The 22,112-nt window shown below is 31.5% G+C and overlaps 2 protein-coding genes across 2 annotated transcripts; both read right to left on the bottom strand.

Annotated features, from left to right (window-relative positions):
- Nucleotides 1-3,304: 3,304 nt before the first annotated feature.
- Nucleotides 3,305-4,096, bottom strand: HELRODRAFT_167612 (hypothetical protein; the record flags this gene model as incomplete). The annotated part of the gene is made up of 3 exons (XM_009013102.1): nt 3,305-3,604; nt 3,661-3,746; nt 4,030-4,096. 3 exons carry the CDS (start codon nt 4,094-4,096, stop codon nt 3,305-3,307), a joined length of 453 nt encoding a protein of 150 aa, XP_009011350.1.
- Nucleotides 4,097-10,228: 6,132 nt separating this feature from the next.
- Nucleotides 10,229-11,220, bottom strand: HELRODRAFT_167611 (hypothetical protein; the record flags this gene model as incomplete). The annotated part of the gene is made up of 2 exons (XM_009013101.1): nt 10,229-10,253; nt 10,448-11,220. 2 exons carry the CDS (start codon nt 11,218-11,220, stop codon nt 10,229-10,231), a joined length of 798 nt encoding a protein of 265 aa, XP_009011349.1.
- Nucleotides 11,221-22,112: the final 10,892 nt, after the last annotated feature.

Raw genomic sequence — 22,112 nt, 5'->3', positions numbered from 1 at the left:
TGAGAGCGTGTATTAATGTTTCCATGCTACTCCTGTCTAAACAACGTCTGACTCTGTACAAGCCCTTGATGTGAGCCATACTAGCAACTGATACGTTTTTTATATGCTCTTTCATTGTGAGATTAGAATCAACCAAAACTCCCAAATTAGATGCAGTCGTGCCAAACAATATATTAATGTTGTTTACTTCCACAAAGCGCATATCCAGTTTTGACATCTGCTGCCAAGTGCCAACCGGGATCAACTGGGTTTTATACTGATTCAACCTGAGCGAATTGCTGGACATCCAGTGTTCAACATTGGTCAAACATCTGACAAACCTATCAATCTCTCTATGAAACACTTGCGGCCGACCAGTCACAATCATCTGAACGTCATCAGCGAACGCGTGGCAGGTGAATCCATGTGAATTAATCATCCTGGCTTGCCCGACGTGTATAGCAAGAACCGAATGGGCCCTAACACTGAACTTTGAGGTACTCCTGACGAAACAAAATTTATTTCTGATAAAATTTCTCTAAACAAAACCTTCTGGGTACGATCTAGTAAATAAGACTGGAACCATGCACATACAGTATCACAAACAACAAAACTATAATATAACTTTTTTAACAGAATATATATATATATATATATATATATATATATATATAGCATATAGTTATATATAATATAGGTTGGAAAGAGACCATATTTCATGCAGTATTGTATGAATTTTACCGAATTGTTGGCATTAACCAATTTTACTCAATTTATTGTTCGGCTTTTCAATTTTCCTTACTAGAATCTTTTGGAAATTGTTTAATTTGTTGAAAATAGAATTATTCAAGATAAATCACCATGAAAATTCAATGAAGTTTTTGTTATCCAAATTCATCATGCAGATAAGGCCATACTTCGATTTTTTATAAATCATCTTCATTGCAGAAGCTGTCCTAATAGATATCAATAAACACCAAATAAACATCCAACAAATAAACATCCAACAAATAATGATAACATCATTACCAACGACGCCTTAATACTAACTTCAACAACAACGAAGAACAAAGAAATGACCATACGATACCCACAAGTAAAATTTGCTAAAGATTTTTGCTTTTGTTTTAAGAAATTGGTTAAACCAAACCTACATTGAAAATGATTTGTATAAAAAAAAATCGAAATAAGGCCTTATTTGCAAGAAGAATTTGGATAACAACAGTTTCATTGAATTTCCATGATGAACTTGGATAATTCTATTATCAACAAATTAACAAATTGAACAAATAACATAACATAAAGTATTAGACAGCACGAAAGATGCATTTAAAAATATTAAGAACATGAAAAATTTTTAAATGGCATTGGATGGTGAAAGATAATTAATCAAAATATTAAGTACAATGATTTGGAAAATCGGAAAATGAAATGGACACCAAAAGATCATGAATAAATTTATTGGCTGAAAGTATTTTATTACGAAAAGACAAATAAATAAATAAAAAAAAGTTGAATGTAATAAGATCGTTTAGATTGATAAAAGATAATTAAAAATAAAATTACAGAGTGATGTTTTTAATTAATTAATATATGTAATTACTATGTTAATGCTTATAAGTAGAGATTAATTTGAATTGCTAAAAAAAAGTAAAGAATATACGTATGTTAGTTATGGGGAAGGAAATTTGTAAACAATTGAATAAATAATTCAAAAAATTACTACCAAATAAACCAGATAAGAAAACAAATTAAATTTCCAGTCAGGGTGAACTTCAACAACTAATTGGCAGCATCGTCATCATCACATCACTACGTTAGGAAGTTGCGATTATAGAATTAACAACGTACGTTCGTTTTGTCATTGTAACGCTTGCACACTTGCACTAGCACACACTCACATACATCAATATCAATATCAATAATTTATATAGCACTAATTAGATAAAATTCAAAAGCGCTCTCACACATTAAACATATCAGAAATCAATAGTTAAAGGATAATACATAATAATAAGCAAAATCAAATACCCAAGACGAAACACAAAAAACAGAGACAATTGATATAAGGTGATAAACAAATATCAAAAATAAAAAATCAACTGTCATGACAATCAAACCATTTTGAAATCCAGTGAAGAAAAAAGACACATATATAAATCAGTTATTATGGAAAAGACTCTTAACACATACACACACACACACACACACACACACACACACACACACACACACACACACACACATATATCATAACAAGAGTTTATGTAACGCCAATTAAATAAAATTCAAAAGCGAACTCAACGTTAAACACAAAATGAAATATGGATAAATCAATAATCCGACGGTAGATGATAATACATAATAATACGTAAAGTCAGAAATGAAAAACAATAAATAGAAACAACCGATATATAAGATGACTATCTAATAAAAAAAACAAGCATCAATTGGCAAGACAATAATACCGTTTTTAAATCAAAAGAAATTAATACATATATATATATATATATAATATATATATATATATAATACATATATATTGGATTAAGACTGTCAAAATTACAATTATTGATGAAAATCACAGCATGTTCTGGGTTTGTTAACTTCCAATTTAACTTTTCGATTTTTCTTACGGTTGATCGTAAATCGTAAATCATTTTCAAGTTTTTTTAGTTCAAAACCAAAATTAATAATTTAAAAGAACGAATTTGGAAGTTAAGTCGATCATCGCAGTCGTTCACGATGTTGCTTCCAGTCCGTGGTTTTGTTTGATCCGATAAACTTCTACTTCAAGACACGTTCAAATGGGCATGCCACTTTCTGACAGTCTTAATCCAATATATATATATATTATATATAATATATATATATATACACATATATACATATATATATGTATATATATACACACACACCTGGCTCATAAAATTGATATATCTTCATGTTTGGTTTCCTTGGCAATAACTTATATTCAAAAATTTACTTCTTGCTTAATAACATAGTAATTTATCCTGTTATGTTGCATATGTATGTGAATGTACGTACTGATGTTATAGTTTTGTTTGCACTGACATTGGTTGAGTGATGTGGATTTTTTTGTCAATAACTGATTAATGGGATTGCAGTTTGATTGTACTGTACAAATGGAATGTGAAACAAATCTAATGTGTCGAATGATTGGCCGATTACTTTACATATGATTGCTTTCATTATTTTACTCTCAAAAGCATTAATTAACATAAAAAAATTTAAATATAAACTTATTCACATGTCACAAGATAATGATTTGTAAATTGGTTGTTAATAAAAACTAGAGATAATACTAATAAAATACATTTATAAAATAAAGTTCGTGGCACATATATATTGAACGTTTGGTTAGATCTGAGAGTCTTGTACCACAAGGCACGTTCAAGTGGGTATGCCATTTTCGAAATCCAGCATTGTGGAGACGAGAAAAAAAATTTAATTTTTCTAAATAGTAACTTTTTGTAATAGAACCAGTTCTATGGAATTCAATTCCAATCTGTTTAACTTTTTTCAGAGAACCATCTTTAATGGCTGTGTCCATGGACTCCCATTCCCAGCCCTCTATGTCAATTTTCAGGTAATCAATTGTAACCTGAAAATTTTTATGACAATAAATGGTATCTGTTTATAATTATGATACCGTCTTACATTTTGTTCATTGAAAATTTCTCTGAAAAACTTTAATGTGTTGAGCCGCCATAAATCACTGTTGAATTTATTTGATCCAGCTAGTCCTTCGCGATAGAAATATATCAAGTTGTTTCTTTTGTGTGTCTGAACTACCATGCTGAGGTTATAAATGCATTATATAAAGTTTTTTTGTTAATTTTATCCCGGTAGAAAAAATATTGATTCAGCTAAAAATACAATAATTAAAAAATTAAAATAAAAGTACATCATTAAAAAAAGTTTTTTTTTAATTTCCATTAAATGATTGACACCAGACAAATATTATTGCAAATCTTTTCTGGTCCATATCATAAATTTTTTATTCTTGCTCATTTTTACTGAATACACCTCCTTCATCTAGTCTACTTCGTAATGCCCTCTTTCCGTTTTCTGGCATTTCCTTCTTTTTTTCCATTTTTCTTCCATTTCAGTACAGTCTTAATTAGGCTTGTTATTAAACGTTCTGAAATAATTTTCAAAAAGTCTCACTCTTTTAATTTAACATTTGCTTACATAATGACGGTATTATGACGTTTTTTGTTAACGATTCTTTTATCAGCTTCATAAAATAAGAGGATCGGATGTTACCTCTCAGAAGAGTCTACAAGAACTTCCTTGACAAGCCTTGTTTGTAAGCAAATAGATTACTGTAATTCAGTTCGGTACGGTGTGAATAAAAGTTAACTGAAATATATTCAATCTGTTTTGAGGTCTGTAGCTAAATTAATTGGCTCTAGTCTCTAAATTTTAAAGCAGTCCTGATTACACGAATTCGATTTGAAATAGTTCTCATGGTAAAAAAAACTATCTAACTGGAAAAGCAAAAACCTACTTGAAAAAGGAGTTATTCTTAGTTTCGAATGCTCCTAAAAATAGACCGAGATTGGCAAAAAACGGAGATATCGTTTGTCTTTTGTTCGAAACATCTCATTTTGAAGCAAGAAAGTTTTCTATTGCAGCAGTCAAGACTTGGAACTCATTGGCGTTTGACCAAAAATTTGATATTAACATCAGTCGTCAGGTATTCAGAAGCCCGTTGAAACATCATTTTTTAACGAAACCGAAGCACAATTGGCACCTCTGAAGATAACGATAACTCAATAGAGGTGCTCAACAATGCGATAGCCTGCAATATATTATGCTAGAGACACTTAAGCGCATTACTCTAACCACTATGCAACGTAATATATATATATATATATATATATATTATTCTAGATATATGTTGCTAATTTAACAGCAATATCAACTACACTTTTTTTTATTGTAATTCAATTGCGAAACAATTGACCGAAACCAACCTGGGATCGAAGGCACGTACCAAACATTTGAATGATCGTACAATACCGTCATCAAACGACCATTCGTTGTTGATGCTGTTTTAATTAAATAAATACTTTATTTTATAACATGTAGGCATATTTCGTCTATTAATTTATGTTTTCTTGATCAAAACTTTTTAGGCTGATATAAATTGTTTTAATTGAAATAAACTACAGGTATATATTGATGGAACAATTAAAAATATAATGTGTTTTAACTAAATATTATTTGCTTGCAAAATTTATTAAAAACGAAACTTTACATTTCCATTCATTAAAAATATTTAAAATATGGAAATATTTAAAATATGGAAATAATTCAATGCTTACTAGAGCTGGCAAACCAAATCATAAAATAATAAAACAGACTTTAATGATATTTACTCGCTAGCCGTCGTATGAATTATTTCAATCAATAGCGATTAGAATTCGAATAACGTGAGTGCATTTAGAAACAAGCAAATATTGATTCGATACGTGAATAAATGATCACAAACTAAAAAATTTTTGACATTTGTTTTACTAAATGTAAGATGTAAAATTTAAGTAATAATACTTAACGTTTTTCTAGAAATCAACATGAGCACTTTTTTAGCTTATATATTTTAATAACAACAGTGGCAGATCTAGGGGGACGGAGCTCGCCAGTCTAATATTGGCCAGACAAGCAAACAATAGACTATATTCTTAGCTCTCCAGTTAAATTTCAAAATTTCCACTTTTTTAAAATTTGGCACCCGACAACATTGTCTAGATCCGCAACTAAAAAAGTATATTTTTTAGAACACCTTATGCTTACTGTTTGCGTTAACCGGGTAAACCTTATTGAAACAAACAATTACATGTGAAAAGTGCAAAAATAAGTGCAAGAGGTGACAAAATTCCTCAAAGTAAAAAAAAAAAATGATGTAGTCAAAAAAAACTAAGTCAAAACAGCAAATTGGTTATTCAAAATTAACTCACTCATAGCTTTTCAAAAAAACGCAACCACCGTTACAAAAAAGACTATTGTACAAAACTATCAAATCAACACATATTAATAAAATATCAAACATACAGTGGAAACAGTAGAATTCAACAACTTCCAACATAGAACTAGTCAAATTTTATGGATGAAAATATAGTTAGAGAGGTATCACATAATGTAAAACAGCATATGATAGCCCACACAAATGATAAAGCAGAACTAATTGCAACAGACTAGAAATAGAATTAAAAAAGTCCAAAGACGTAAAAGTAGTCTCCTAGTGCTAAATCGCTTTTAAGCTACAGCATGCAGTCTTTTCAAATTACTAGAATAAATATTATTTTCATTATTTTTTGTAATTCAATAAAAATATTATGGATAGTATTGAAATTTGAATATGAAAAAATTAACCCAAAAGAATAGACAAGACATGGGGAGACTAGGTTGTACTGACCTCGAAGACAAACATCCCAACCCCCATCTCCAACGTTGCCCACTCTCTCTGACGAGTTACATGTGACGTCATTTTCACTCACGTATCTACTCGAATTTAAAAAAGATAACATCTTTGAACATTCTTAATTTTTAAATAATTAAATATTTTGATCACTTGTTGTAAAGATCTTCCAGATGAATGTCCGATCTATCGGAGTAATTGAATAAATTATTGCTCGCATTCTGTTTCTGACCAACATAAAAGCCAAAGTTCGTATAAGTACTCCATTTATTTCCATAGAGATGGACGAAGGCAATTATAATTACAAACAGCGTGCAGATAAACATCACCAATTTTTTCCCGTTCATTATTCCCACAGACATTTGACTTGAACTTTTAAAAAAATGTTGATAAAAAATTAAAAATAGAGTAAAATCAAAATCTAATTAAAATAAATTTATTTTACGTGAAGTTTTGTTACAATTAATTATAAAACTCGATTGCACACGTTGATTTCCCTCTCACATTTGATGTCCAGTCAATGTCGAAAGCCACGAAATTTTATCCGATTCACCTATGTAAATATCATTTGATTTTGAAAGATCACACCTCTATACTTTCTTCATCAGGAAACCAGTCTTTTTATTTTATTACATATTTATAGTGTACTATCTGCACAACATATGTTTTGCACTTACCAATAACACGATAAAAAATATATAACTCGAGATTTACTGATTGATTTTATTTATGAACGTTTAAAACGTTGCAATGCTCACATCAAACTGCTTTCATGTTGCAACAATTGGCGTTGAAACAGCAAAATTTTTTAAAAAATTTTTTTATAAACAACTTTCTTAATAATTACGATTATTTACTGCTAATCAATTCAATTTTATATTTGCATGAGTTTCATTGTTCACAGAAAAACAGAAATTCTTTCCTTTGTGGGAAAGTTTACGCTTACTGTTAAGTGACAAAACAAATTTTTAAATAAAAATCAACAGAAAATTGACCCAATTATTATTTTTAACGTTGTAGAAACAAAGCAACACGTAAGTTAGAGAGAACGCCATACAATGAACGTATCGGGCCGATCTCATATTGAAATTCTATTTTAGTATAACTTTCTATAGTCGATATATAGTTTATATATCGTTTATCACCGTCGTCCGACAAAGCCCTTATCACATCTGCCGCCCTTCAATGATTTTTCGATGCGAAAATTATCATAATTTTTTTAATTTCTTTTTTATTATTACTATTTTTACCATTTCTTCTTTTATTGTCATTTCGTTATTATTTTTTTACTATTATTGATATTATTATTATCATTTGTTCTGCTATTATTATTTTTATATTTATTTATTTATTTTTATTATTATGATATTTTTACTATTATTGATATATTTTTATTTATTATTAGTACTGTTATTATTTCAATAATAATAATAATAATAATGTGAACAGCCTTTTATTTCATCGTAAAATCCAAATTTAAAAAGAATAATTAATGAATGTTAACATGAGAATTTAGTTTAATTAGTTTAGCAATACACGAAATTATATGATATTAAGTAGTATATTGAGATTAAATAAAATAGAGTTAAAATAGAGAAAGTTGTTGCTGTTAGTGATAAAACTTTTCGCTCATTGCGTAGGGCAAGTACAAAAAGTATACGAGGCACAAAGATTGTTACATGTTGTTACGTTCACAGTAGATGCCATATGATGAGGTTATTGCTGCCACCATCAATGTTTTTATGATTGAATCCGACCAAGACATGTTAATTGATTGCAACTTCAATTTGTTAAAGAGACCCATTGGGGATATCTCAGTTGTTTTAATAATTATTTTGAACTGACTAAAATTATTATTGAGATTGGTTATAAGTCTGTCCTTATATTTGTAGAGTTTATATTCTCTTGAGTTGGCCAAATTCGTTTCATGGCATACCGTGAGCTCGAGAACCTCAATGGTGTCTCGATATAGGATGGCAACGTCTGGCCGTAACGATTCAAACATGGTTGATATTGGTTGTACTTCTTCAACGTTTACATCCGCATAGATGACGCAATCGGGCCTCTTCTGTAGTCTCAGGGCGTTGACAATCAACTTCAATATTTTGTTATTTCTTTTTGTGTATCGAGCCAGTGCTGAAACTGATCCACAGTTGGACAGGACATGCTTGTTGGTCTGGCTTACATTGCAGAGAGGGCATTGTTGATTGTTTGTTTTTCCCCATCTGTATAAGTTTGCATTGGTCGGCAACTGTTGTATTAAGTACTTTCTGACGAATTTGTATAAAGCTGCTGGGAGATCGTCAAGGGCTTCGGACCACCGGCAAATTTGTTTGGCTGTGATGTGTTTCTTAATGGATCTGATTATCACACCCTGACTTTGGAGAGCCTCAATATGTTTGTATTGCATCTCCATGCATCTATTTTCTGCAGCCACCACCGCCGCTTTTAGAGAGACCGCGTTTTCCAGCGTATTATCTATTTTGCTGTGGTTGGTGTTGGACTCTTGCCAAAGGCATCTGATCTCTTTATTTACATTTGTTTTGAGGTAGCTGCGTAGCTTTAGTCTCATCACTTCGGCAGAGTCTTTCAAAGACTTTATGTTATGTCCACCAAGTCGGCAAGGACAGGATTTCAGCCACGCAGCCACTAATCGGAACTGAGAGCCAGTTTCTGACTGCTTCAGTTATCATGTTGTCAAGGTTGTTTCCAATCCAAGTGAGCGATATGTCGCTGGATCGGAGGTCGAATTTTAGCTGACATGGAATATAAGTTTTCACTATTTTAAGTTTTTCTTGCGGTTTTACATTTAACGCTGTTATTATTTTCAACATGTTTGACAGTTTGGTGCATAGCTTGTCTTTTAGCTTATTGTTAGTGCATCCAAAATCATAGAATTTACCTAAATATTCAAAACCATCACCAGCGGCCACCTGCGGGATTGTAATGTTATCTATACTCGGTCTTGGCATAAATTGTTCATAATTGCCATCTTTTTTCCTCATCCCGAACGTAATACATTTGTCGATCCTCATTTCCATTCCCGACCACTTGCACCATGCTTGATTTAGATTGATCAATGTTTGCGCTCCTTCCGTGCTGTGTGCAATGATTGCCGAATCGTCAGCAAATTGTAGCCAGGATCTGGATTTAAGTTCAGCCGAAGGACCCCAAATGTAGCCGCATTGACGATACTCGCTTTCTTCCAAAATTTTCATCAGCGGATTAAAACACATATTGAAGAGGATCGAAGAACATGGATCCCCTTGTAGTACACCTTTCCTGATTCGAATTGCAGGGGTTAGACTACCATTGATTGATACGATTATTGAGTAATCAGAGTAGATTGAACGTATCAAATTAGATATTGGAGGTGGAACGTGCTGATGGATGAGCATTAACTCAATCAATCCATGGCTTACCTCACCAAAGGCGTTGCGTAAATCTAGTAATGTTACGATGATTGTCCTTTGGTGTCTTTTAGCGTCATTTAATAGATGGGTAAGCATTTGTGTATGATCTGTGAGTCCATCAATCGACGGATAGAATCCTTTTTGAATATTTTTATTGAGGTATTTATTACTTTCTAAAAATTGATATAGTCTATTTTTGATGACAGCAGAAAATACTTTGTAGGGTATTGGCTGCAGTGTAATAGGCCGGAAGTTTGCAGGGTTTTTGGCGTCTCCTTTTTTGTAAATTAATATTGTTAAACCTTTACGCCAACATGTTGGAATGGATGAAGTTGACCAGCATTTTATTATCAATTTGTGTAAAAATGTTCTTAGTATTGGACATCTTTTAAATACTATTATTGAAATTTGGTCTAGAAGGCATGGCGAGGATTTGAACTTTATTTTATGTATGGCCGAAACCATTTCGTTGTAACTTGGTGGATCACTGTTGCAATTTTGTGATGGAATTTGTAGAGAATGTATCCAATCTGGTTTATGAAAAGTGTTGTTGCCACTGTTTTTAGCTGAGGATTTGAAATACGTATATCCAGTGTCTACATCGAACAGTGGTGACACTTGTTTCGTTGGCAAAAAAATATTTTGGCACGTTTTCCAGAAATTGTTTTTTAATTGTTGCGCAATATCGTTCTTGCGGTCAGCCTTTTTGTATCTCAATTTTGTTCTAATTAGTTTACTTGTTGAGATAATTTCTTTTTTGATTTGTTGGCTGTTATTGTTTTTTACAATTTTTTTTAGTTTGGCCAAATCTTTTTTCAGTTGGTTAATTGAACGGTTTTGGTCTATTGTTATTCTTTTATTAATGGTACCATGAGATTTTTCAAAATATTTGTAAATTAAATTGTTGAACTGATAAGCTAACTTGTCAATATCATCGACGTCTCCCCATGAATTTAACTCAGCATGGAAATATGCGTTTGCCTCTTCCCAATCTCGTCTTGTACGGGGAAGTTTTATACCTGGCAGGGGTCTGGCGGATGGAGCAGTGTGGGCCTTCATTGGCGACGACGACTGTGTTGGTTGTTGTATGCTGTTGATTTGCTTAAACTCAGAAGTAGCCTCAGTAAGTGACAACGGCGGTGGCGACCGGTGGACTTTGTTGAGTTCTGTAATTGAGGAAGTGGCCACACCTGACGACGACGATGGCGGCATTGGTAGACGAACGCTGTTTAAAGTTGTAGTTGTGAAAGCACCTTCTGTTGTCGATGTCGATGGCGATTTTTGAGCGTTGTTGAGCGTTGCAGTCGTCGAGGCAGACTCTTTGTCAACCACTGGATGAAAATACAGAAGCTTGGACGTTTGGCATGATCTTTTATGCATTATTAATTAATATTTTGTGTAATGAATCAACTGCCTTGTGGTGTTTTAAAGTTTAATGTTGGGTTAAACTGTGTTTACATAAATTGTTGTTTGCTAATAAATTTATCGTTAGGTATAATTTAAATATATATAAATATATTATATAGATATAAATTATGCAAACCAAATTGTCTTGTATGTGATGCGAAAACTGAAACATTTTCTAAAACAAAGAACCATATTTTTGGTTTTAAACTGATGATTACTTATAAACATTGAAATAAATCTATAATGGCTAGAACATATGTTTCAAAGTTTATTGAGTCGTCATAAACCATTGAGACCATTTATCACGTGATTGTTGTGGTTGTGGCGTCAAAATCTAAAAGATAACTCATGTTTCAAATCTGTGTCTTTCTCTTTCTCTCTATCTCTTTCTTTTTTTTCTCTCTCTCTCTCTCTCTCTATATATATATAATATCTTTCTCTCATCATCCTTCTTGTTCCATATGTATGAATGTATAAAGTATATATATATATATACATATATATATATATACAAAATCTCCGTTTAATGATTGCTTATGATATTAGTCCAACTCTAAATTTCCATCCATGCAAACTCAGATATCAGATTCAACAACAATGCGCTTGGGTTATAATGTAACTGAGATTTGTCGAAATCCAATAGCGCAGGTACACATGATATAGTGATGCATGATATAGGATGTTTTATTTTTATAGCGAATTTTGATATATATGTGATATATAGTGATATATGATACATGATTTGTTATATTTTGATATACAAGAGATATATAGTGATGTATGATTTGTTACTGACATAATGAAATAAGAATAATTATTTGTATTGATATATGGTATATGATTTATCATTTATTTTGCGGTATTTGTTGTAGGATTTATTGTTTACATAGCAATATTTAATACACTTATTATCATTGATATTTACGTAGTGATATGATTTATCGTTTAAATAATGATACCTACTATGATACATGATTTATTTTTTATATAGTGATATGTGATTACGAATTACTAAGCGATTTAAACATGCATGTGGGGGAAAATGATGATATACACGCCAAATCATTATCCAGCTTATTTGACTTGTTTTCAATGCAAAATATAATTAGTGAACCAACGCATGAAGCTGGGTGGAATTTATGATCATATATGATTATCATGAAGATTTTGTGTGTTTATGAATAAATTTTAATCAGTGATATTAATTATAGTCAATCAGTCAGTCAGTCAGTCAGTCAGTCAGTCAGTCAGTCAGTCAGTCAGTCAGTCAGTCAGTCAGTCAGTCAGTCAGTCAGTCAGTCAGTCAGTCAGTCAGTCAGTCAGTCAGTCAGTCAGTCAGTCAGTCAGTCAGTCAGTCAGTCAGTCAGTCAGTCAGTCAGTCAGTCAGTCAGTCAGTCAGTCAGTCAGTCAGTCAGTCAGTCAGTCAGTCAGTCAGTCAGTCAGTCAGTCAGTCAGTCAGTCAGTCAGTCAGTCAGTCAGTCAGTCAGTCAGTCAGTCAGTCAGTCAGTCAGTCAGTCAGTTAGTCAGTCAGTCAGTCAGTCAGTCTGTCAGTCAGTCAGTCAGTCAGTCAGTCAGTCAGTCAGTCAGTCAATCTATCAATCAATCAATTAGCTTGTAAAGCGCTATTTTCGCAATGTTTAACACGAGTTAAGAAGAAGTGAAAACAAGAAGACGATCGTAAACCGGGGCGTTTAAGTTCAATTAATATATATAAGTACTTAGGAAATAATTTAGATTTAGATTTATACATAAATCTAAATGTGCAAATTTTAAAAATTATTCTATATTTTATAGGTAGCCAGTGCATATGGAGATATATGAGAAAAGAAAGGGCAACGAGAAACTAGACGAGCAGATGAGTTAAAAGCTTTACTTAAAGGATAGAGTATAGAATCAGGAAGACCATAATAGAGCGAGTTACAATAGTTAATCCTAGATAAGACTAAAGAAGTAACAAGAAGGAGAAGAGTAGGATCATCAAGAAAATATAAAAAAATTGCATTTCAGACGTAATGATATGTCAACGTTATTGTTACGCGGCGTATAATGACTGTTTGAAGAGATGAACATCGCACGAGATGGTGCAGTACTATCACGGTATCGTCATCAACATCGTCATCAACAACAACATCATCATCATCATCATCAACAACAGCATTAAAAACGACAACATCATAATATTACTATCACGGCATTTATGCTGTCGACAGGAGCCCACTCAACATTGTCTTCATTTCGTAATGAAGTTTTGAATGTTATTTTCGAATTTTAATTTAAAAACTGAATTTTGTTCATTAAATTCTTTGACCCAAATTAGATAAAGATGTCGTGATATTATTATATATTGGATAACTTTTATTGAACAACATTGCTTAAAAATCTTTTATCAGCACTAACCATTTATTTTTCAATAAATTGCCCTTCAATTGTCTGAATAATAATTTTAACTTTAAAATTTGTTTGTTTGTTTGAAAAATTTTTATCAGCACTGAACATTTAAATCTCAATAAGTTGCACTACAACTTTCAATCAAACTTAACATAAAACAACACATAACCCAAAACAGACCTCAACAAACACATGGACCTCAAACTCTATCCTAACTGAATGGATGTAACAGCATTGTTGACGGGTGGTGGATACGTCATAATGTTATCGTTGGAAACATTCGTCTGTGTTTTCATGTTTCTGGGCATGAAATCATTTCAAGATGGTGATGGTGACCTTTCTAACTCACAAATAAATGTTTCACTTATAGATGAACTTTTTTATAGAAGCGTTCATTTTAGGTTAAGTCTTCACAAATTCTAAATGTAAAATATTTTAAAACGAATGATGCAGTATGATTGTTTTTGAATACATGTCGCCTTTTGTTTTTTGCTGTTGCTCTTGTTTTGTTTCATTTATTTATATATTTATTTTTGTTTCCCTTCGAATATTCCTGAGTTGAAAACTTTATTTTATTTCTACTTACTGGAACTAATATTTTTTATATTCCTAATTCTTATTTTCCGTGTTCCACACCTTGCATGTTGTTACATAATCTGCGTTTGACAGAGTTCGACTAAAAAGTGAAACACTCCCCCAAAAATCATACCAATCTGTGAAAGGCAACAGACAAGAACTTAAGAATAGGAATTCCCCCTACGTTTAAAGAAGTCACTGCACAAGTCTTAACATGTAGAACAACTCATAACATGACGAAACATTCCACCTGCCAATAATTTCGAGATGCACACGCAGCAGTCTACCGCAACTCAACAAAACATCCACACGCTTGCTCCTTTCGTAATTTACTCTAATATTCCAATGAAGAAACGGAGCGAGGATAATTAAGCTGATCGAAAGAGCCGGAACAAATGTTCAGACATCAACGACGCCCTGCGACAGACGCCACTGAGACAGGCTTCAGTTAGCAACAACTGGCATGCGAAACGTTCTTATTGAATGAATGCTTATGCGTGTAATGTGCACATACCAATTTATTTATAAATTGTTAATAATTTAATAAAAAATTTTAATAATTTAATGAACAATTATATAAATAAATGGACAATCTAATAGATAGATAAATAAATAAACAAATAAGTTATAAATGAAACTATGTTTGTAGGGACGTGGTTGATTCTAGTCCTTATTGTCTGATTGTGACATTAAATCAACAATTATTTCAAAAAACAAAAACAAAAAATTATTTCAATATTTTTTTAAATTTTGTAACTCTCCCAACGAAGCCAGCAGATACTAGAAAATGAAAAAAAAAATAGTGTGTTGTGTAGAAATGGAGATGAAATGCGAATGCACCGAGTTATCTCAGTCAGTAGGAGTGCCGTGTCTTGCGTGGTTATTACGCGATGGCATGGTTCGAATACTGCCTGTCCGAAACTCACAGACCGATCATACGCGTATGATGCAGTTCTTGCGCGTGTATAAATAATTTGTATGCGCTCTTGTGGTGTGGATAGTGTACGTACAGCCTTTGTGGCCCGATGGTTCAGTTATAAGTGTGGAATAACTTGTAAACAGCTTTGCGTTTGACAGAGCTGCATTGTAAGGAATAAATAAAAAAATGCAGGTTACAAATTATGTCACAGGTGTAAATATAATATATCAGGGCATCGAACCGTAACTTTTTCGTTTCGGTTTACGGTTTTGGTTCAACCAGCAAAGCGAATTTCGGTTCGGTTCTGGTTTTCGTTCCTAAAATAATATCGGTTTTGTTTGGTTTTCGGTTTCGCTCCCAAACTTAATTTTTTCAAGCATAGTTCTTTTGAAATATTTGCCTGGTGGGAAAAGTTCAAATAAAATAATGCTAAAACAAACGATTTATAAAGCAACATGAAACTGATTATTTTACTTATGTTTTCAAAAAGTATTACTGTTCATGAAACTCTATGTATAAGTTAAATAGTTTGAAAAACTTTATAAAAATATTAAAAATCATTAAACCGAAATATCTAGATTAGAAAAGCTTATTTAAACGGGTGCAGATTTTTAAATATTTTTTTGAAAAATCAAACTGTCAGACACAGAAGATGGTAAAACCGAAAACATGCGAGGCATTACTGACAACGAGACAGTGTAATGGTTAAGAAGCCTGGTCCAACTGTCGCAATGACCGCGTTCGAACGGATGAAGATCTCCGCTTACCGCATGCAATGTTAGTTATTTAGTTAGTTATTTAGTTAGTTAGTTATCTTAACTTACAGAAGAATAATTAAGAAAGAAGTATTTATAAAAATTAAACTAACAATTATTATTAAGATTAAGGCACACGAAAAATTGTAAAAATATTGAATGGCAAGAAATTGAAACAAAAAATAATTAGTTAGGAAAAATGTTAATCTGATAAAACCCAAATAACCAAACCATGGAATAACTTTAAAACAAAATTACTCACTCAGACGTTCCAAGTTGTTCGAAAAGTTTGTGCTCCCATAAAATAATCATTCACAAAATAGAATATCAAACTATCGGAAATTTTCACGAATAAACAATTTATTGAGTTTATAAATCGAAACTACAATTTCTAGCAACACAACGACTTCGTTATTGTTCGAAACGTTGATGCAAATGTCGATTTCTTGCAATTGTTAATGAGAATAAACTTAAAAAACAACCAAATTAGGACATTATTGATGACAATGCTCTCATCCAAATAGGCTGAATAACTAATTGATGGTTGTACGTATTTTTGTATTATCATATTACCTTCCTACCTCGATGAAAGGAATGGGTCGATATTTGGTGAACGCCAGGTGCGTGTGCGTAATATTGCGATTGTCTCTTAAAAAAATACATTTCTATGCATCGTGTTGTTGACGTTTCAATGGTGTTGCGTAAGATGGAAAATTCCAAAGTGATCGTTTGGATGGATGAATAAATTATTTTTTTTTTTAGAATAATTATCGGTGTCGTTGTTAGAATGTTATTGTGTGGGATTTGGATTTGAAAAAAATTTATAAAGAAAATTCGATTTAAAAAATGGTATCGTTTCATTATAAGATGTTAAAACAACCTAGAGTCAAAATTCTTATAGAGATTTATTTAAATTTAACCTTACAACTCAAAAAAAATAATCCAGTGTGGTTTCAATTCAGTCCCTAAGCTGCCCTCAATTAACTTACGCCTTTTGTAACTAACTGTGTGTGTTAAAACTATTTGCGATTATCTATTATTTATTATTTGATATTCACAACACAGATTGAAAACTGTCACTAGCTACTTACCTGTCTCGAGAATTTAAACGAAACTTAAAAAAAACAACATCGTTAAATGAGTAATCGTCGGATCATAGAAACGTGCATACATATTTTATTACATTGTATGTATACATGCATGAACACATACACACACATGTGTACATATATATATATACTTTAAGGTTTTGACAATGTAGAGGTGCAATCATGCCTACCACACCAGCAAAAATAAAAACACGTAGAAGGTAGAGCGCGAATAATAACACGAAAATGAAGAACCAGCAATTAATAAATATATAAAGTTGTTAAAATTAACATCAGAATCATTTTCAACGTTCAATAACTGGATGCTGATGACACTTCTATATGTGTTCCCCATAATGATTAAAAATTAAAATTATTGTTAAATTTAAAAAAATAAAACTTTTCAATGTAAAACATTTTTCTACAGCTTAAAAATCACTGCCGGCAAAATATGAACGTAGTCTGCGAATACACCAATCAAGAGAAAGTTTCGAAACAAGTTATAGTAAGTTGTTCTGAAGGAAAATGTTTACATCATAGCATTCTAATAAGGAATTTTCTTCTAGCACGAGAACAATTGTTAAAAATTTGTTTTATTAGGTAAACGTCTCCATACACTCATAATTACTGAGATGTTTTGAGTACAATAATTTGATAACGGGTTTCAGTTTGAAAGTTACCTGCTCTCGCACAAGGAGAGTTTCATTGCAGGTTTCTAACATTCCTTAAAACACGTGAATGTATTTGATTCTGAGAAGTTCGTTTGCGTGCAAATAAATCCATTCAAATGAAATATGAATGTTTTTTTATACACATACACAACACACACAAACACACACACACACCACACAATTGCAATATTATTGATGAAAATCCCAGCCTCTTCGCGTTAGCTTCTTAATTAATTTTTCGATTATTCAAACGCGAAACATGCTGAGATTTTCATAAATAGTTGCATATCTATCAGTCTTATTCCAATATATACGTATGTATATATTTATATATAAATGAATAATATATATAAATGTATATATATATAATCATAAATATACAAATATATATATATATATATATATATATATATATATATATATATATATATATATGGTAAAATTAGATGACATTTTCACAATTTTTCATTAATAAGGATGCTAGATGCTAAGATTACATCAATTGGAGAATTTTTTAGAGTTGTTAAGTCGAGTAAATGAAGGTAAAAACATTCATTCGGACCATGGAAGAATCGCCCGAAAAAATCGCCCGTTAAAATCAAAATGGAATGTTTTTTATATCCACCATACAGAAGATTTTGTGTTAAAAACAGCAAAGCTGTCAACATTGTATATGATAAAACTATATGCGCTATTTTTCATTTTGATTATTAATGAAATTTTTAAACTAGTTGAATAAATTAAATCATCGATTATTAACAATCATTGAACAAAATAGTAGAATAAATAATGTTAAATGCACGAAAAAATTTTTCTTAACTTGCATCAACTGAAAACTGAACTGGAAAAGTTTAATATCCCTACAGAAATTTTTCATACAATGTATAAAACTGTCACAGATAGAATTTAAACAAAATCTCCAGAAGCCATGTTCTAGCAGCAAATTCTCTTTATGCTGATGAACTACTTGGCGACCGACTAAGGTTGAAACGATCTATCATTGCTTTTCTAAATGATTTCGCTGAAACTTTTTCTCAAAATAATATTAGCTATGAGTTATGCTTTTGTAGTAACAATTTATTATGCACCTGTCTACAATATATTTTTATTCAGCCTTTTTTGTGGTCATATTTTTTATAGTATTCAACTGTAATAGAACTTGAACTTTGAACTGGAAATTATCCACTCGTATATCAATTCCAACAAAATTAAAGCCAATCGAGTACTATCCCTATCATCTGTCAAAATATATTTACTGATAAATATTATTATAAAACCAAACTAATATTTTACTCATTAAAGTTTTAGAATTTATTTATTTTCAAATGTTCATCCATGTATGTATAAGTTTCTGGCTGACTATTCTGTAGAGTATGTACATTTAGTTTGAAGAAAGGGATTTTCTCGTTAACGTAACTTCAGATGTTATTTTCTATGCTAAATGAATGAATATCTTGCATTGTTTGCTTTTTAAGTGCTGTTGAAAATGTAAAATTTTTAAATTTGTTGGTGGTCGATTTTTCAGATTGGGCAAATGTTTAATGCTAGTTGTTTATTCCTTTTTTAAACAATGTATAAAATGTAAAACTGTTTTCTTTAAAAAATTTCTCGTCGTGAAAAATGTTTATTTTGAGGATTCTACTTTTTATTCGTTATTTTTACAACTGCAGTTTGTTTTCTATTAACATTTTGCTTAAAATAAAAATGAATGTGTAACTAACACACTCAGTTGGAATGATAGGATGATGTACGAAATCTCTTTAAACGTCAGTTTAAAGAGATTTCATTCTGAAATGAAGTTGGAAGGAGAAAGAAACAAAGAAGGATATTTGAAGAGATTTGTAACTGTCAGAAACACTTGATGCTGTGAGCTGACAAGTTGATGTTTCACTTTAAGTAGTTGTTGATAAGTTGTACATTCCCTTCGTTTAAGCTGGTTTTTTCAACGTTCAAACTTTCAGACTAAAAATTTTACTACGTAATATGAAATTACTACACTTTACATTATATAACTGATTTGTATAGTGCATGGCTGATTTTTATGTTACATTAAATAACTTGATTAATAACTTTTCATCGTTCTGTTTCAACCATCGCCAAGAATGTTATTGCCCGGATCAGCTATGAGAGAACTCGAGTAAACAATAATATCCAGAGTTGCAATACATCAGAGGTAATAAAAAGAAACAGCATTGTTGACCGATTTGAAGTGAGATCTGTGGAAACTTTCATGAGTCTGTTGTATTATTATGTACACAACAAACTTTTAAAAGAGCTTTTTGCAATCTCTGTGAGCCATCTGAAAAGTAGATGATCACGCGTAACATGCTTGTTCGTTTTAAGTACAAAGTGTTAGGATTAGATACTTCTACCTCGCTTCGTTTCAAAGACACGATGATATAAACACTCTCTCACATTCATCGCACCGAACAAGCAACACATATTTCATTAAAACTGTAGATGATTCTAGAATGAAAATATTTCATTTCGTGCACAATTTTATAACAATTGAATAAAAAACAAGCGAATAACCAACGTGACAAAATGAATGAATACACGAACTGGTTAATGTTAATCTACACTTATAAATGAATTTCAGAGCTAGTGCATAGTTTAATAAGGAGAGGAAGTTTTTTTAAAATCTTCAACTACATATGGAAATGTTTTTATTGTGACGATGAAGAGCTATTTTCATTTACAAATAAAATTTTTTCAAGATTTAAACTTCATTCAAAATATATCTTTAATTAACATCGTAAAATTCTTCACCATTAAATTTGACTGGCAATAAACAAGCGTGAAATATTTTAAATTGAAACAGTTTTCATTGAAAAGAACAGAAAAATAAAATAAAAAGTGTAGAGTCATTTTGATATCATTTTAACGGGTATACTTCACGAGAATACAGAAGTCGTCATGTAAAGATTAGAAAGTAATTAAATATACTTACAGACGTGTAACATATGGATACCCTATAAGTGTCAACATACAAAATTGTGATGATATTAAGGATGAGAGTAAGATTATTATAATGATGATGATCATAGATGATGGCTAAAATGATGATGAAATTTGATGATGGCGATGATGATGATGATGACAGCGGTGTTGGTCAAAGTGATGAAGAAATTTGCTGATGATGCTGGTGATGATGATAACAACTGGGGTGATAACGATAATGGAATTTGAATCATAGTTTGAATGACTCAGATGAAGATGATCACGATAATGACGATGGTGATGACAACCTGACGAATGTAATAGAAGCTATATGGCATGGCAATGTCCTTTGCAGCCAATCGGATTGTTTACTGAAGAATGTAAGCGACTCTAAGTGGCACTCCTTCAGCCTTTCAACAGCTGAATAAATGAACCGTTTGTGCAGATGGCCCATGCAAATTATGATTCAACTGATCGATTACAGTTCTTCGCCACTCGGCCTTTGTTAACTACACATGTTTGTTTGTCTGTCTGTTTAAAAATCTTGTCGGTGGTTTCTCGATCAATCCCCCTCCCGTCTAACCGTTGTCTGATTAAGCTGAAAGTTTGTATATCCGCTCGTTGTCGACGAGAAACTATGATTCATTCGACCAATCAGCAAACTCAGTTGAACTAATCTGTAATTCAATGAATAATATAAAAATAATCAATAAACGTTCAAGCAACTAAATTTTAACACTCACGAATGCCTTTTATTTTAATCAGTAAGCCTTGGTTGGAGCGAATTTCAATTGGTTGGAGATTGATTGGAGCAAATAAAATGTTATAATCCTTTTATTTGTATGAGCGACGAGCGAGTACGAACATGTTCTGAATTTTTGATGCAAACGTTTCTCTTCATGACATCGACAAGTTGTGGTTGTTTCAAGCCTTAAGACTGTAACATTTTTGATAATTTTTAGATTGACAATCTCAAGACTGCAGTAAATTTCAATCAGTTTTCAATTAAAATTCATGTTACACGACTTGAAAAATGCATACAATGTTGGCATATTTACACGCAACATGGGTTTCAAGTTAAAAAGATAAACTACAAAGCTCACACAGTTAGAGTTGAAACGAACAAAATTTCAAATTCTCTATTTTATTTTCTTCTTTGTTTTCAATTCTCAACCAGCATATCCTCTCTTTTAATTTGAAAATATTTAAAAATTAAATTATTATTTAAATATGAATTTAATATTACAAAAATCAAAATTATCTCAATATTTTTTAAAATAAATAAGATTTTCAGCTGTAGGATAGTTAAACACACCTTCATGTAGTTGAATGAAAATGTGAAAACACGAGCGGCATGTTTCATTTAAGAAGCACACAGGCCTCACTGGCATTCATTGCACTCGCCTTTAGCACGCAGTTTTGCTCACCGGAATGTTTCTCGCATAATATATTTGCTTGATTTTTAGACGTTGAAAGCGATTTTCAATAAATGTTATTAATATTTTTGACTAACGACTTCTTTTAATAA

Source organism: Helobdella robusta (assembly GCF_000326865.2).
Source record: "Helobdella robusta unplaced genomic scaffold HELROscaffold_11, whole genome shotgun sequence".
NCBI classification, from domain to species: domain Eukaryota; kingdom Metazoa; phylum Annelida; class Clitellata; order Rhynchobdellida; family Glossiphoniidae; genus Helobdella; species Helobdella robusta.
Note: the sequence above shows the minus strand (reverse complement) of the source record. Positions and strands in the feature narration are given on the sequence as shown.